The 16,718-nt window shown below is 40.6% G+C and overlaps 1 protein-coding gene across 3 annotated transcripts in view; it reads right to left on the bottom strand.

The window, feature by feature from the left end:
* Positions 1-12,561: 12,561 nt before the first annotated feature.
* The window catches only part of foxj3 (forkhead box J3), a 37,746-nt gene continuing 33,589 nt past the window's right edge, over positions 12,562-16,718 (bottom strand). Inside the window, exons 7-12 of one of the 3 annotated variants that reach the window (XM_030777316.1) lie at positions 15,350-15,655; positions 15,176-15,289; positions 14,523-14,624; positions 13,755-13,946; positions 13,474-13,575; positions 12,562-12,871 (exon numbers count right to left, since the gene is read on the bottom strand). In XM_030777316.1, the coding sequence (XP_030633176.1) occupies positions 12,759-12,871; positions 13,474-13,575; positions 13,755-13,946; positions 14,523-14,624; positions 15,176-15,289; positions 15,350-15,655 (929 nt within the window). In that variant the 3' untranslated portion in view covers positions 12,562-12,758. Of the gene's footprint in view, positions 12,872-13,473; positions 13,576-13,754; positions 13,947-14,522; positions 14,625-15,175; positions 15,656-16,718 lie in introns of all 3 variants that reach the window. The other 2 variants (XM_030777315.1, XM_030777314.1) reach the window with 2 other exon arrangements.

The following is a 16,718-nucleotide window of genomic DNA, read 5'->3' on the forward strand; positions in this document are numbered from 1 at the left end:
GTGTGGCAGGGTGCATTATCCTGCTGAAAGAGGCCACTACCATCAGGGAATACTATTGCCATGAACAGGACTTGAAGTAGCTCCTGCTAATGTTTTGGTGCCAGATACCACAGGACACCTTCAGAGGTCTTGTAGAGTCCATGCCTCGGTGGGTTGGCACTGTTTTGGCGGCACACAGAGGACCAACAGCATATTAGGCAGTTGGTCATAATGTTTTGGCTCATCAGTATTCGCTTGCACTTCCTCTGATCCATAGTCTAAGTTTAGCTTTGTATTGTAGCTGTCTAACATAAGCCTTGAATTTGTCTTATCATCTGACCTTGGGGAATTTTGCTTATTCTTAAGTTACTTTAAAAACAAATATATTTGCACGTTTTAGAAATTACTTTGCCTATGAACATTTGTTAAATGAATCAATGCAAATATATGATACAAGAGACTAACCTTACTAAAACCAGTTGTAGATACACTAACCTAAACTTGTGTTTATGTGTACAGCTCAGTGCAGTTCAGTGCAATATCCTGTATCTGAGTTCTACAATATCACACCACTGATATAACTGCTGTTGCGGTAAAATTGTTGTACTCTAGATACAAAATGGAAAAGTTGTAGATTCTTGTTCAGAAAACTACACACAAACACACACACACAAATGACATAAAAAATAAGAGTGAGCTCATTTCACATTGGCAGTTATTCTCAAATCTCTCTAGCCTCTCCCTTCAGAGAGGCTTTGCAGGTCTGTCTTCGATGCTTACTGTGATTACAAATGGTAACCAGCAGAGAGCACTCTTGCTCCTATTATTAAACATTAGGTCCTATAGGTTTCTTTCCAAAGCAAACCAGGTTCTGTGCATGAAACCAAATGGAGATTCCATTGCACATGATGGTCTCTGTGCTTTAGGTTGTATAGACATGAATAGTCATGAGTGTCCTTTATTTTGGAATGTAGCTTTTTACTCAAACTTTGTAATGAAAATTCAGCATGGCTTTGAAATGGTAAGTGACCTAGTGAGCAGAACCGTAGATAGCCTAAATGACTTTGATCAGAGATGGAATCTTTTCTCGTGCTAAACAAAGAAGTTTACAGCTCCTATACAATAATGTTGCTTCCTTTTAGTGTATCTTTTTAGTGATTTATGGTATACAGACATCATTCAAGAATTAAAATTTCGAGCAAGCTGATTGAAATTGACCTTGGCCCTTGAAACCAACAGTATGTTTAATCATGGGTAGTGACTACTCTGTAGTTAATGTAATAAAACTGGTTGTTGGTTAATAAAAGTGCACCAGATGTGCAAACCCCTCCTCTTTCTTAGTAGCCCACCATCAACACCCCTACTCCCCTACCCTTCACTTCCCCCAGTAGTCCAGCTGTCAGCAACAGTCTAGCATGAGTCTGAGGCTTACATTTCTCCTCATAGCTTTGCTGTCTCGTGTGTTTGCACATGGGGACATCAGTCACTCTATGTCATGCTTACAACACATGTGTACATGGAGATGCTTGGAGTCACTAACAAATTATGACCATTCATTTTGTACATCCTGTTCTCTACAGCATACTATAAGTGTGCACCATAGTATAGACTGCAAACCCTGCAACATGCCACTGAAGAAGGGAAATAGATCTCCCCTTTTCAGAATGGTATGGTGAACTCACTCAACATGAAGTCTGAACATACAGAGTGGGATGATATTGTGGACTGCATAAATTCAGAATAAGCAGATATGTCAGGTTTTTAACATGTTACATACATGATGATATATTTTTGTATTACTGTAGTTTTAATAAATGACTCATTTGTTACTTCAACAGTAAGTAAAGGCAACACAGCTACAAGTAATGATATTACAATGGTTTGTGTAGTTAGTATATTTAGTTTAGCGGTTATAAGATGGCTTTAGTATATGAAGCTATAAGTATATAGCTTTGTGTATAGTTCCTTAAAATGACTTGAAACAGAAATATTGGTGGCTGTGCTCTAATATTGCCATATGATCTCTGATAAACAGCATATTCATCATTATGGTTGATGTAATCCTAGGGAAGGAATACCCAGTTCTCTGATTAAAAGATCTACAGTTAGAGACACCCCTGTGAATAATATATTTTTTTTAATTCATTATGCAAACACAATGATTTCTAAATGTTGAAATATATTTAAAATACAAGTAAAACCATTTATTTATGTCAAGGCTATAATACAAAGAAATTGACAATAGCTTAAATAATGTTACATATTACACAATAATCATATGTACAGTTCTTTTTTTATCTTCTGAAAGTACTACAGATTTCTAAATGATCCTCACAGAAACAACCATAATGCATGCATGTATTGCTACTTCAGTAATAGTAATATTTCTATTATGTCAGATAGTATTCACTTAACAACCTATTCATTTACGTGTCATTCCATACTACTTAAGGGTCATCAAGAAGACTAAAACTGCTGCTATTACTACTACATGTCTTTTGCAAATGCAAGAAAAGTTGACAAAGTGCAGCTACAGCCTTATTAATATACAGTCACGTTCCACCCTTGGGGTGGGTTATCAGGGATGTGTTTCCCTTTTTGACAGTCCAAAATGCTATCTTTATTTTTCCCTCTTTCTTCTCAATTTAATTGTCACTTGAAAACAGAATGTATTCAGTAGTTCACAGCAATACAGTTGACAGCACACAAATAAACCTCCTGCTCTTCAATGATCTCAGGTTCTGGAACAAAGAAGGTGTACCTGGTTATAGATAGTATAATGGAAGTCTTAGATATGTGTTATTGAGAGTAATAATTTTGGTTACAGATCTGTAAATAACTTCTAATATGATTTTAATTTTATTTAGTGTTCATGTAGTCATGTTACAAGTTTGTAATTCTGTAAATCATAATTTTGTTATACTTTTTGTTAAAGATCCAGTTACTGAAATATTCACTAATAAAAGATGTAGAATCTGTAATGTAAGGGGTTACATACCAGAGTTCTTACTAGACTTCAAAACGACCTAAAAAATGTAAAAGCTGTCCCTTTGCTTAGCCCAATGTATAGCAGTACAAACATCAGTAATAAACATTATTGTTAGCATTAATAACATCCCTTCCTATACCTAAGATTTGATGATTAGGCCATTGTAAAGACCAAAAACGCAGACTGACATTGATGAATACTCACCATTATTAACGCATCTTTCTCGATACTGCCCTCCCTGCAGAACCCACAGCAATGAGAGACAGCAGTGAAATAAAGGCAGTACCCAGCAGTAACCCTCTGCTTACACCTCCTGTAAAACAGAGATGCAGTGACGCAACAAAAATCCATGCCATTAAACTGAAAACACTGCTGTATATGAAGTTTAAAGAAACTTTAGTTGCCAAAATATAACCGTAGTTGGATCAGAGGGTACACCTTCAAAGAAGTCTAACTTGGTTGCAATTGCTAATTTAAACATAGACTCATTTCTATCTTCCATGATACTTGATCATGTAGCAGCTAACTCAAGTAGACAGAAGGAAGCATGAATATCCTGGAAGATTAGTCAGTCATGTACAAGCACCATTCTCCAAAAAGTTAAAGCTTTACCTGATGGTTTCTCCTCAAGCAGTGTGGCTGTTGCTCCAATGTCCATTGATAATGGTGGGACAGTGGCATCATCATCATCATCACTGGGTTCTTCAGCTGTTGGAATATTCTCCACTTCTTCAGCTTCAGCCTTTATTTCTGGACACTTCAACTCTGGACACTGGCAATCTGGAGCAGACACTGTACCGGGCTGAGTTGGAGAATCTGTTGGAGCAACTAGGACAACAGGAGCCTCTGCTGAAATAGATGGGCTGGCCTCTTCAGGCTCTATCTCAGTTTCATTATCTTGTTCAAGTTCAGTGGGCATTACTGGAGCATCTTCCTCAGGGACTGCTTCAGTAGGAACGGCTTCCTCTGAAGCGGCTTCTTCTGGGATAGTTTCTCCTTCTGGAATTCCATCCTCTGTGGAGACTGAGACAGATTCTTCTGTTACATTTTCTTCTGGAAGAGCCAGGGCAGGTTCTTCAAGTTCAACAGGGGCAGCGTCCTCGGCAGTAGTTTCCTCCTCTGTGTTTTCTGGAAGAGACACTGGAACAGTTTCCTCCACTGCAGCTTCTTCATCAGCATTTTCTGCATCCTCTGCGATGGTGTCTTCTGAAACATCATCTATGGTAGTTTCTGGAATACCTTCCTCATGTGCAGTTTCATCTGAGGCAGCCTCTTCAGGGACTACCTCCTCTGGTTCAGCTTCTAATGGGGCACCAGCATCCTCTTCAGCAGTCTCTGCTGGGATAACTGGGGGGACTTCATCTAGTGAAACTTCCTCTTCATTGGTTCCTTCCTCTTCAGTAGTTTCTACAGGTACAGCCACCTCAGGGAGTGTTTCCTCTGTGCCAGGGTCCCCCTCAGAACCCTCCTCTGTAACAGCTGGGGCAACAAGAACAGATTCCTCAGCAGTGGGGTCAAGAGGGGAGGGCTCCTCAGGGGCGCTTGGGACAGGTTCCTCTAGACCATCTTCCTCTACGATTATCTCAGCTGGAGCAATTTCTTCTGATGCAGTTTCTAAAGGAATAGCAACGGCTGGTTCTTCTGGCACAGATTCTTCAGGGGAAGGTTCCGGCTCAGCAGGAGCAGCATCCTCTGGAGCGGGTTGCTCTGGAGCCATTTCCACAGGTGCAGGCTCTTCTGGAACAGTATCCTCACTGATAGACTCCTCTGGAGACGCTTCCACAGGTGCAGGCTCTTCTGGAACAGTATCCTCACTGATAGACTCCTCTGGAGCCATTTCCACAGGTGGAGGCTCTTCTGGAACAGTATCCTCACTGATAGACTCCTCTGGAGCCACTTCCACAGGTGCAGGCTCTTCTGGAACAGTATCCTCACTGATAGACTCCTCTGGAGCAGTTTCCACAGGTGCAGGCTCTTCTGGAACAGTATCCTCACTGATAGACTCCTCTGGAGCCACTTCCACAGGTGGAGGCTCTTCTGGAACAGTATCCTCACTGATAGACTCCTCTGGAGCCATTTCCACAGGTGGAGGCTCTTCTGGAACAGTATCCTCACTGATAGACTCCTCTGGAGCAGTTTCCACAGAGGCAGGTTCCTCTGGAGCAGTTTCCACAGGAACACTTTCATCAGGGGCTTCTACAACCTGCACAGGTAGATCATCTGTTTCTTCCTTGGCTTCAGTGAAGTCATGATTGACATTGATGTCTAAAAACATTTATAAAGACCAAATAAATCAGAGATAATCCACTGATACATCTCAGGACCATGTAATAATAAGATTTAAAAGCAATCATTTCAAAGCCAGAAGAAATTATAATGGGTGTAATAATCCTACATATCAGTGTACAATGGTAAGTAGTTTCTTCTTTCCATGCCTTTCATCCCTCGAACTGCCCCTCAATCCAGCTCCTTTCTTTATTGATGTTTGCTCCCAATTGAGTCAGTCTTGACATAGCAAGACTTCCCATTGCTGTGCGTGTCCATCTAGGTTCCTGACCTGAAACGGCTCACTAAACCCATTCTCTATCAACCTAGTGCCAGCCAGAGGAGAATGGATTCCCCCCTTTTGAATACAGGTTCCTTTCAAGGTTTCATTGCATCTTACCACAGGAAAGAGTTTTCTTTGTCACAGTTGCCTTTGGCTTGCTAACCGGTGGTGTCGGACCTACTATCCTGTAAAGCTGTTTTGTATCAGTGACTATTGTACATTTTGCTATACAAATAAAATTTAATTGGGTTGAATGATAAGAAAACAAATATTTAATTTTCCATTTTAAGAAGAATAAATACATCTTGGAGAAGAGTATTAGGAGAGTTTGCTGGTGTCAGTGTGTAAAAAGTTCCCTGTTTGATTTCTTTGAAGGGATCTCCTTGAGAGGCATCTTATGTGCAAAGGTTACAGGTTATATATAACACTAAAGAGGTAAAATGATACCCTTCCAAGCTGGGAAAATGTATAGGAGTAAGGCTGTACAGCTTGCCACATGGGGCACATACAACATGATTAGTATACACGTATATTGGCATATACTGTTTTGCACAACCCCACAAACTTACTGACCTGTTGCCCTCTGTAATACCCAGAGGGCTTAATCCATTGAAGGGCTCTCTACAATATATAGGAGGGTACACTAGCTTTCAACACCTCTGTTCTGTGCTGACCAGCTGAGGGGCACATACTTATAATGTATAGATTCACACAGCCATATTATGTAACAGTGTCATGTCACAAGCACCATAGTAGCTTGAGTGAATGTTATGAGTGCTACTTTCAAATCTTTTGTCCAGGTTCATTTTTGAGTTTTACCCTGAATTATCCACAAATATCAGTGATGAGTAAGTATCCCATCCATGTAACAACCAAACTCATTCACGTCACTGGGTGAGTGAGACTAGCACCTGACACCCCTGACGTGAGGCCATCCATTGCTTCTTCTCACATTAGGAGTTGCTTAATATTGCTGAGGAATGTAACGTGCTTGTAGGGGAATACTACCTATGCAACAATAAACACAACTACATACACCCCCTCCGAATGACCACCTATGAACTGTGATCCTTGTCGACAGACGTACCCAAGAGAATGTGCCCAGCTGCATCTTCCAAAAGGTCTTACCACAGTTATTAGGTGTGTCACAGCTGCAGTGTATGTTCAAACCCCAGCTTTGCACACTCGAGATAATGCTTTAACTAGGCATGTTTGATGAACTGTGATAAAAAGATGAGCACTTACGTGTGGGTGCTGCAGCACAGAGGGGCACTGCCAAGGTCAGGAGGAGTAGTAGTAGATGAAATCTATTCATGATGGCTATTCTTATATTTGAATCCAGAGATGTAGTGTCCAACTGGACATCCAGTAGATCTTCAGGGCTTTCAGCTAATTCTCCTGCTCACACACCTCCCTCTCTAAGAGTAGGGTCTTACACACAGCACTTTTCCTGATGGTCTGTCCTGGTCAGCAAAATTTGGAGAACAGAGTGCTACAATAGGAGCTGGGACCTAATGTTAGGGGCTTGTGAAGAGAGGGGGTGTGGTTTTGGGGTGTAACATTTTCACTGTGGGCATGACGTCTTAGGAAGAGGGCTATCTATGGGGTTGAGAGGAGGTGCGATTCAGGGAAAACACGTTAGTCTGCCTGATCTAGCTTATGATTGCTGAATAACAGAAAAAAAATATCACCCACGTGGAAATGGACACTTCTCACATACTATCCCTGACGAAGCTGCAGATCACATTAACAGTGAAGACTATACATGCCTTGAGCAGTAAGCCACAACCGAACATGTCTGTTTTTCATTAGCATGTGCCCCTTTTGAGTTTAAGTGACAATAAAACTGCACATGTTGAAACCACTTTTAAACTTGTCAGAATATCACAATAAAACGTGCTATGCATAGTTCACACTCTAGTTTCTATATAAACCATTTTTAAGTAACAGCATTCACTGAATGAGAAATCATCAAAACTAAAACCAAATCAATGAATGTTCATCATTAGAGACACCGGTTGGAAATTAAGAGAACCGAATAAAGAGAAGTTATTTTATGTGCTATGTGGTAAACTGACATGATTCCTAGTATTGATTTTTTCTTTAATATCAGTATTAGAATGAGACTTGGTAATTGATATTATATTTTCCATTCTTCACAAGGAATAACAGCACAGAATTCCAAATAATTCCACAGTGTTGTTAACATATTTTATTTCTTTAAGTGCCATTCATGCATATCGGGGGGTGGGGTGGGGGGGTGGTATTGACAATCCTAATGACACTTCAGATTTATTTTACAGCACTAAACCAATACAAAGAGTAGCTGTGTCATTTCATCGGACAGCAAAAGTAATAAACCGTGCAATAACAAAAGAGGACAAAAAGGAGAAAAAAAGAAACAACAAATACAAGAAATGACAAGGACAAAATCAAACAGAAAACAAAGATTAAAATATAATATAAACATTGAAACACTGAATGTTGAACCATAGTACAGGTAAAAGGTAGTGTCACACAAAAAGCCAACGCATTTTCATCACATATATACAATATAGATATATACATACTGTATCACCCTCAGATAGGACAATAACAAAATACTCTGTTTTTTCCCCTCTTTTCTTTCATGTGTGAACCCAAGCCCTTGCCTTGATCCCCCCACCACCCCAGAGGAAAAAAGGACAATTGAAAAGACATTTATTTACAATAAGCACAACAACACACCAACATTGAATAAAATAGGCCTCTAATACCAGAAACTTGTTGGCAGTTTTCTCCCTCAATGTAACAAAACTTCTCATTTTTTTTCCTTTTCGTAGTAATCTCTCTGGCAGGTGCATCTCCACTGGTATGTTAAAAATGAATTGTCTCAAAACAAACCAACACGCGCACTCACACACACAGAGGGAGAACTGTTTAAAAAAGTAGAACTACTTGATCATCTGCCAAAAGCCCATACGATCTTGCTTCTCCACTTTCCATGCAGCACATTACCTCAGACCCACTCTCTTCCATTCAGATATGAGGTGTAGTTCATCGCCTGCTCTATGCACTCTACTTTTTGCTCTAAAAACCTGCCGTGTCTCTACCACAGAAGAGATCCACAGACATCACTGTCGTTAAAAGACTGAGATTACTTACATTTATAACCTGCAGTTTTTCTCTTTTTTTTTCACTTGCCATTATGTCTGATCAAATCAATGACTACGTAGTTTCAACTTAGTTCACTTAGAGGATCCATAAATGTTTAATACTCACTGACATATCCTGTCATGTAATGAGTCTGTTGTTCAATAATGTACATCAACCGTTGTGCTTCTTAATTCTCAAAGTGCGCAGATGACCAGTAAGCAGTCAGAAAGCTCTTTGTAAGAGGAACTTGAGAACCATTAAACAGAGGTTACAATCATTAAAACAGTACCCAGAACAATGGAAATGGAGGGAAAATAGTACATGGATAAAGATATCCATGAATCGGATGAGTTTATGTAAGAAACTGAGGAAAACATGTACACAACGTGTTGAATCAAAGAGGTGACCCATTCTTCAGGTCAATCATTATGACTGGTGTGCTACCCTTGTATTTTCAGGTAGCACCATTTTGTAAAATATGTACCTTAAATTATGTAGTTTGTTGACCAGTGATGGATTTAGAGGGTGTGATGCCATTCAGATAGTTGTTAACCTTTTACTTGTTACATGTATGATGATTAAAATGCCGTTTGACATCACAAACTGTTGAACAATTTTTTGTTTATGTAACCAACAAAGGGTTAAAAAAACGACTGGGGACAGTGTTGTGAAACTGAAGCATCTACAGTATAGTCTGATAAATTCAATCACTGATTTTGGTAAGCTGAAGAGAAAAGCTGCAAAGCACTACCTCAAGTGTGCTTTTACACCGACGGCAATCAAACTGTTTCAGATGGTGGATGAAGTATTGGAATATGCTGCAGATAAATAAAAGCAAAGTCAAAAAAGTGTTTAGAAAGTCAACTTGTAGGGGACAGAGCATAACTTTTTATGTACATACACGTTACTGAGAAGGTGAAACCGTTACATTACTGGCCTTATGGATTCTAGGCCAGTGAATGTTGAGAACTAGTAACAATACTCATCCTGAAGGAGATGTAATACTGAATTATCAAAAAAGATGATTGTCGTTTGGTCATCTTATAACTTGTCAACATATTGTAAATCTATGTTAGATTACATTTACGATCACATATGACCAAGGAAAAAAATAAGGGAGAAAAATTAACATCAAACAAGTGGATTTACACTGGAGTAGAGGCCGAGAGATGTAAAGGCAGAAGGGAGATCCACCACCCTCTACCAAACACAGGCCTGGCTCTGGTGGAAACCCTACACAATCTGTGCTCTGATGGAGTCCAGAAAATTGGCAATTTTAATATCTGTGTTTTGCACTGTGACTTTTTATGGCTTGTCTAAGCATTGAGTTTCCAATATAATTCCTCTACCTCTTTCCATATACTTCTACACTCTACATTTGGTCAAGTAGTAACTGGACAAAGTGCTTCTCTCTTCTTGTAATATACCCTGAAAATGTTTATCTGTCACTTATTCTAATCTGGGATATCTCCTCTTGTGCATTAGTTTGTGCTCATTAAAACAGATGATTGTAATCATAGATCATAGCCCTAAATTAAAAGTATTGCACACACCACAGTTATTGTTGAACAGTTGCACTAATTGGATGTGTGTGTGGATAAAACAATGTTTGGCCAAACTGACAGTCACTAGGATGCTTCTAGTTCCAACTTTTGCCTGTGGACTGTCGAAATGCCCCGGTGACTATGTCTACATGCATGCTTCTCTTACAAATTTACTTCAGTTATGGCAATACTCCAAGCTTATTGGGAGTCATGTAAACACAGTATTCTAATTATGCTGATCTGTTAACCTGAACACTCCAAATGAGAAGTGGTTCAGGGATACTACATGAATATAACAAGTAAGCTCTTTGCACTGAATGTCATCTCGACTTTGAATATTTTAAATAATGTTCAGATGTACAGAGATTCATCTCAAACTTTCTTTCGACTCTTAGCGAAGCTATACATCACAAGAGATTGGTGGACGGGTTTGCCAATTAACTGTTTTTCTTCCCCAAATAACATGTTCTTACTTTAAAACAGTTATCAGTAGGGCTGATGCATTCCACTGGCTGTGATAGCCGAGTTTCAATCTAACATTAACGGCATTACGGCAGGTGAGAATGGGACTAATTGGATCAGGATTTGATTAAGCCAAACCATGACCTCATATGCTCCCAATGTTTCCAGCTAAGGATGACAAATATTAGAACCTTGACCCTCAGTTATCGCGGCCAGTGGAATGCATCTGATTGGCTGTGATAAAAATTTGTCCCACTGACAAAGTTGCTTTAAAGTTAGAACATATAAGTAATGTGAAGTTTAAATAAGTTCATGTAGCAGTACAGGTTATATGTAAGTACTAAAATAATCATGTAAACAGGAAAATTTGTAGATTTTTAGCTGGAGATTGCAAACTATGGTGAATGTAAACAGATTGTTTATGGCCCTAATGTGTATGACTATAGGTGTATAGTCAATATAAATACATGTAAACATAGTCAGTGCATTTTCCAACTGATCAGCAACAATAGTTAATGTTTGAAATTAGGCAGTTTAAATTTATGGACTTCCACAAAAAGAACATCATTAGTGTATTTGAATGGCTAGTAAACTGCTTACTCCAGATTAAAACACTGTTTACCCATCTCTACCGTCAGTAGAGTATTCTCAAAATTCTCAACAGTTCAAAAGCATCTACCAGGGTCAAGATTACCTCTGTGTAAAATTCCTTGCCATGGCAGTCAACAGCATGAGTTTTCACATCTGGTCTTTAGATATAAAATATAGATTCTTCTGATGAAGTCCATTTAGCAAATGTGCCTAGTAATTGACTCACATCCTTCCCTGATACTACCACACAGAGCAACTCTGGGCATGCTTCAATCTACACTATGGATTTTAAAAGCTCTCTAGAGCGTCACTGCAATCCATTCAAAGAGAAACTATTTCTACTTAACAATTTATGAAACTTTGTGTCGCACAACTGGGATGCCTCAAATGAGGCCATGCAGAGCAATGCTCTACTGTTGGGAGACAATGAGTCAAAAACATAAGAGGGACAAGTAATGAAAGTAAAACAATGTAAAGTTATGAGGCAGGATGAGATTGTACTTGCAGACTTAAAGTGATGTTCACATAGAAAAAGACAGGAAAGGAACAAAAAAATTGTCTTAATTGATTTCAATCAAATGTGCCATTTCACACTGTTGTAATGATTTGTGACAATCTTGTGATGTACTATGTTTTACAGCATAAATGCAAGAGTCCAAATACTGCAGGTAATGTGGTGAAATTCAAAACTGTCTTGCTATTAGTCATATCAATCAGTAGAGGGACTCTGCAAAATTTGACATAACTGTATTATGTCGGATGAAGTGTGGATCTTCCAAGCTGACTGAGCTCTATAAAGCAGCTAGTGCCAAAACAGGCCGTATGCCTGACCAGAGAGAATGAGATTCAGCCCTGTGACCACCTTTACCCAAAAGACACAAACATTACAGAACATAATGACATTTACTTACACTCTTAGCCTTCCTCTCAGAAGTGGCCAGCATTAAAAAAAAAAAAAAAAAAGTACTGAAAGCCAAAAAAGTGTCAAATGTATCCTAAATGTGGAGAGGCCTTTGTCAGTTAACATGAGAGGGGAGGACAAGCTGAACATCACATCGCTCAAAATCACACAACAGTTAAGGAGCAGGGGAGAGCTTGGCCCAGTAGGGCCTTACAAAAGATTGTGGGTTGGGAGAAGGACTGAGTCTGCCAGAGGAAGGGGAGGGGGGGGGGGGGGGGTGTAGATTTTGACGAGAACATGAACTACTTGCCCTATGACAAGTACAAAAGCGATCACTGAAACATGTCCTAGTAATTGTGATTGTCTTCAAAGTAACATTTTTTTTGTGTTTTGTCTCATAAAAACATCAGGTCACAGGAGTCTCTCTCGGATCAAAAAGAACGACACTCGCACCTCGTAAGTGTCGATCCCAAAATGGCCTCCCACTTCGTGTGTGCAGACATCCTGGGTCTAGCCCTCTCTCTCTTACACACGCATACACACTCACACGTACTTCCTTCACGCTTTCTCTCATTAGCCTGCACCACACTATGTGATTCTTGGACGGAGCTAAACAATGGAGTCCCAGTCAAAGTCATCCTGGATGTCATCAGCAGGCATGCGCCGCATCTGGAAGTTTCCAGGGGGAATCATGTGCTGCTGGTTCATCTGTGCATGATGTCCTGAGGACAGAAATCAGAGGCGTAGTGTGAACGTACAAGCCAGTGTAATCTGAATGATCAAAAAGTTGCAAATACTTAGATTAACTACACCAGAACGGTATAGCTGGGGCCTACTGGTAGTCCGTTGTTTGCTTCAGTTTTTTTTTGCCTGAATTCTACTTCTATTACAACTGACTGGCAGCTATTGTACCACACTATACAGTGAAATACTATGCTATAAAAACTATGCTATAATATACCATATTAAACAGAAGTTGACCCTGTTATGGGAGGGCTTGTGCAGTTCATAATGGTTACGTGAACACTATGAAAAACAGAAACAAAGACAGAAAAAAAAAGAAACACCAGTATGCATATGACTAGTCAATGTACGTTGCTGTTTGCATTTTATTCATTTTAGATTGCAAAGTTCAAACTCATCTAACATCAGACGCTGTCATACAGGGAGCTGCGTGTGTGTCATACATGCCATTACACCACGTGCCACATAGCCACAAAGACTAAAAATGTGACTGAAAAACTGCTGCCAAGCAGCGTTATGTATCGTTAGTGATAACTTGTGATTTTGATTTCAGTAAAAGGGAGATGTTTGTGAGAGTGACCTGGAATAGTGGGCCCGGCACTGCTCATGGGTGGCATGTGGGGGTAGGTTGCAGGACCCATCATGGAGGACATGCTCTGTCTTGTGTCCATGTACATATTTCCTGTAGATAAAACATTAGGCAGACTCTTATGTTACCCTCATCATAAGCAAACATTATATAACTAAGTCTACATGACTGTGCAACTGGAAACATATACTATACTATTTCAGTAGATTAATAGTTTGAGCACATTAATGCTTGAGCTTTTCATTTGTGACCAATTTGTTCCATGGGCTGACCTGTATTGATGTGCTGACTAGTCTTGTTTGGGTGCATGGAGCTGTGACATACAGGAGGCTGCAATGCCCCCTGTGGCTGTATGACCCCAGTGCGGGCAAAGAACTGGTTTATGGAAGAGCAGAGGTCTGCAATCTGGGTAGGCTCCAGAGACCAGTTATTGAGCTCTGCCTGCCTCATGCTCTCTTTCAGGCCTGCACAGTAAAAACAATGGATCAGTTCCCTAATATAACAGAGCAGTGGAACTGCTCAAGTGTTTTATTATAACATGTCCCGATGCAAACTTTAAAAAATAAAAAGCCACTAACAAATATAAAACCAAAAAAGTGCTTATTAAATTGATTTACTTTCATAAGTAACCTTTTCTTGTGATATCTAATTAAAACCACCTACTTTGCAATTTTACAGCATAATTGGGTAAAGACTGTGACCCGCTGAGCACAAGTGCATATAGTAATTAAACTTAACAGTAATGTTCTTTAATTGAAGGGCTCCTTCATATTAAACTTCGAGCAACACGTTTACAAAAAAAAATATCAACAAAGTATTTATTTCATTCAGTATATAGATGCCCATTAAAATAATTATCGGCATCCATTTAATCATTTGTGCAGGATTCTTTTGGTTTAGAGGCCATGTTGCCAGCCTTGAAACTCAAAGGCATCAGTGTGTCGTACAAACAAAAGATGTCGCAATACTTCTAACCTTTTTTTTTTTTATGTCTAATAAATGCATTATGTTCATGAGAGTAAAGGTTATGGGAGATGAACCTTGGAAAGGTGAGAGGTCCACATCTGCCCAGTTGTAACTGCTGGCTATGCGACAGCTCTCTTTCAGTGCATCCAGGTTGGGGTACCAGTCACTAGGAAGACCTACAGAAACACACAAATGGAATACCTAAGACCAAGGACTGTGTAGTTCCACTGGGCAGTAGAACTGAAGCCCTAGTAAAGCTTCGCAAGGACCTGTGGAAAAAATGCCAACAACTGCCAGCAGGGGGAGCCAGCTTCTTCTACAAGAATGAGTTCACAGGACTTCTGAAATGCTTTGTTCTCATTAAAGCAAACAACATAAATCAGATGGTGATTTACTGCAGACTGCCCCAAAGCTGCAACACATTTTTTAATCTATTACAAATGACTAATAAAAGAGGCCAGAAAAAAGTAACAGTCAAGGAGCAGCTCGTTTTGCAGAAGGACTGCACAGAATAGAGAAGGAAGGAGAGATTGTAATCAAATGAACAAACTAGAAAGAGAGAGAGAGAGAGAGAGAGAGAGAGAGAGGGAGAGAAAGAGAGAGCGAGAGAGGGAGAGAGAGAGAGAGAGAGGGAGAGAGAGAGAGAGAGAGAGAGAGAGAGAGAGAGAGGGAGAGAGAGAGAGAGAGAGAGGGAGAGGGAGAGAGAGAGAGAGAGAGACGTTCTTACCGGTGTTGCAGGACATCTGTTGCTGGGCAGGATGGGGCTGGTGAGGGAGGTTCTGATGCTGCTGCTGCTGCTGTGAGTGTTGGGAAGGGTGCTGTGCATGTTGCCCGTGCTGGGCTGAGTGTTGGGGGTGTTGGGAATGGGCCTGGTGTTGGGAGGGGTGCTGCCCATGCTGGCTGTGTTGAGTGTGCTGCGGGTGTTGGCTGTGTGCTGTGTGTGGATGCTGGCTATGCTGGCTGTGGGGGTGCTGAGAGTGAGGGCCATGCTGGGAGAGATGCTGTCCGTGAGGGGAGTTGTGGGTAGAATGGGGTGGGTGGGACAGCGGCACTTGACTGCCACTGTTGGGGATGTTGTTGGAGTGGGAGTTGGTGATGCTGTTCTGGTTGTTGTGAGGGTGGCTGCTGATGGTGCTGCTGGGGGAGTGTTGGTAAGAGCAGGAGGTATGGGTCTGCTGAGAGGACTCTGAGGGTATACCCATCAGACCTGTACAAAGGGCAAATACACACTCAGTCAGTCAAATTATTTCGTTCACTGCTAACATAATGTATCTACCAATGTAACCTGTATACATTAAGGCCACTACAGACATTTATTTGTAACATCAATACAAAGACTATCAGTCAGGGCTTCCTAAGGCGCAAATCGAAATCGGCGACAATTACTGCTCAGATAAACCATTTCCCCTCCTGAGGCAGTGGCATATAACTGCGCTGCTGGCATGGACAGGGTGTTAAAGCAGTGACTCAGCACAAAGCCACCGGCAGCTCTCAGAGCCTGTGCCTTTTCTCCAGCCTTTTCTTCTTTGACAGGATGGCGGTGTTTCACGAGCTCCAAACAAGCACGACTAGAGCTCAAACATCTGGATACCAACAGCAATCAGTGAAGCGCAGCACAGTGGTCTTAAGAGGCCCTGTCCATCACTGCACTGGCACAGTAAACCTATTTCACTGAAGTGCTTTTAGAGCTGACTTCAGGCCTGCATTGCCGCAATCGGCAGAGAACACTCATCGGCAGGGTGACAAAGGTGCATCTCTTATCAGGAGAGAAAGCCCATTGTCCAACCAGGGACCAACAGAAAGCAATTAGTGAGCAGCGCCCTGCATAATAATGCGAGCTCATTACCTATTATCAAAGCCAGTGAATTAGCTCAGTGTCTCTGGCACTGAGGTGTGAAATCCTCTCGCCGGCTTATTTACGCATTTTAATTGCCCAAGCTTGTCTGACTAAGAGATTTCACTTTTATGCACATGAAAAGGTAACAACTTTCAACTAATGAAACATAGATGATAGATTAAAGAAGAGGTGCACTTTGAAAACACTAACTTGAAATGCATTTGATTTATAAAAGTAGGTTATAGCAGAGAAGCTCTGACTGCTTTGCTCCTAACCCACTTGTCAAGTGCTTTTTGTACATCAGTCAATCAGATTACAAACAAAAGGTATTAAAAATGCTGGCAGGCTTTATGTGGAGCCACAGTAAATCTGGCACAGCAGTATTCATATACCATTATGAGAATCATTTGAAATGGAAAATTCCCTTCTATCA

This window comes from Chanos chanos, chromosome 6 (genome assembly GCF_902362185.1).
Source record: "Chanos chanos chromosome 6, fChaCha1.1, whole genome shotgun sequence".
Classification (NCBI taxonomy): domain Eukaryota; kingdom Metazoa; phylum Chordata; class Actinopteri; order Gonorynchiformes; family Chanidae; genus Chanos; species Chanos chanos.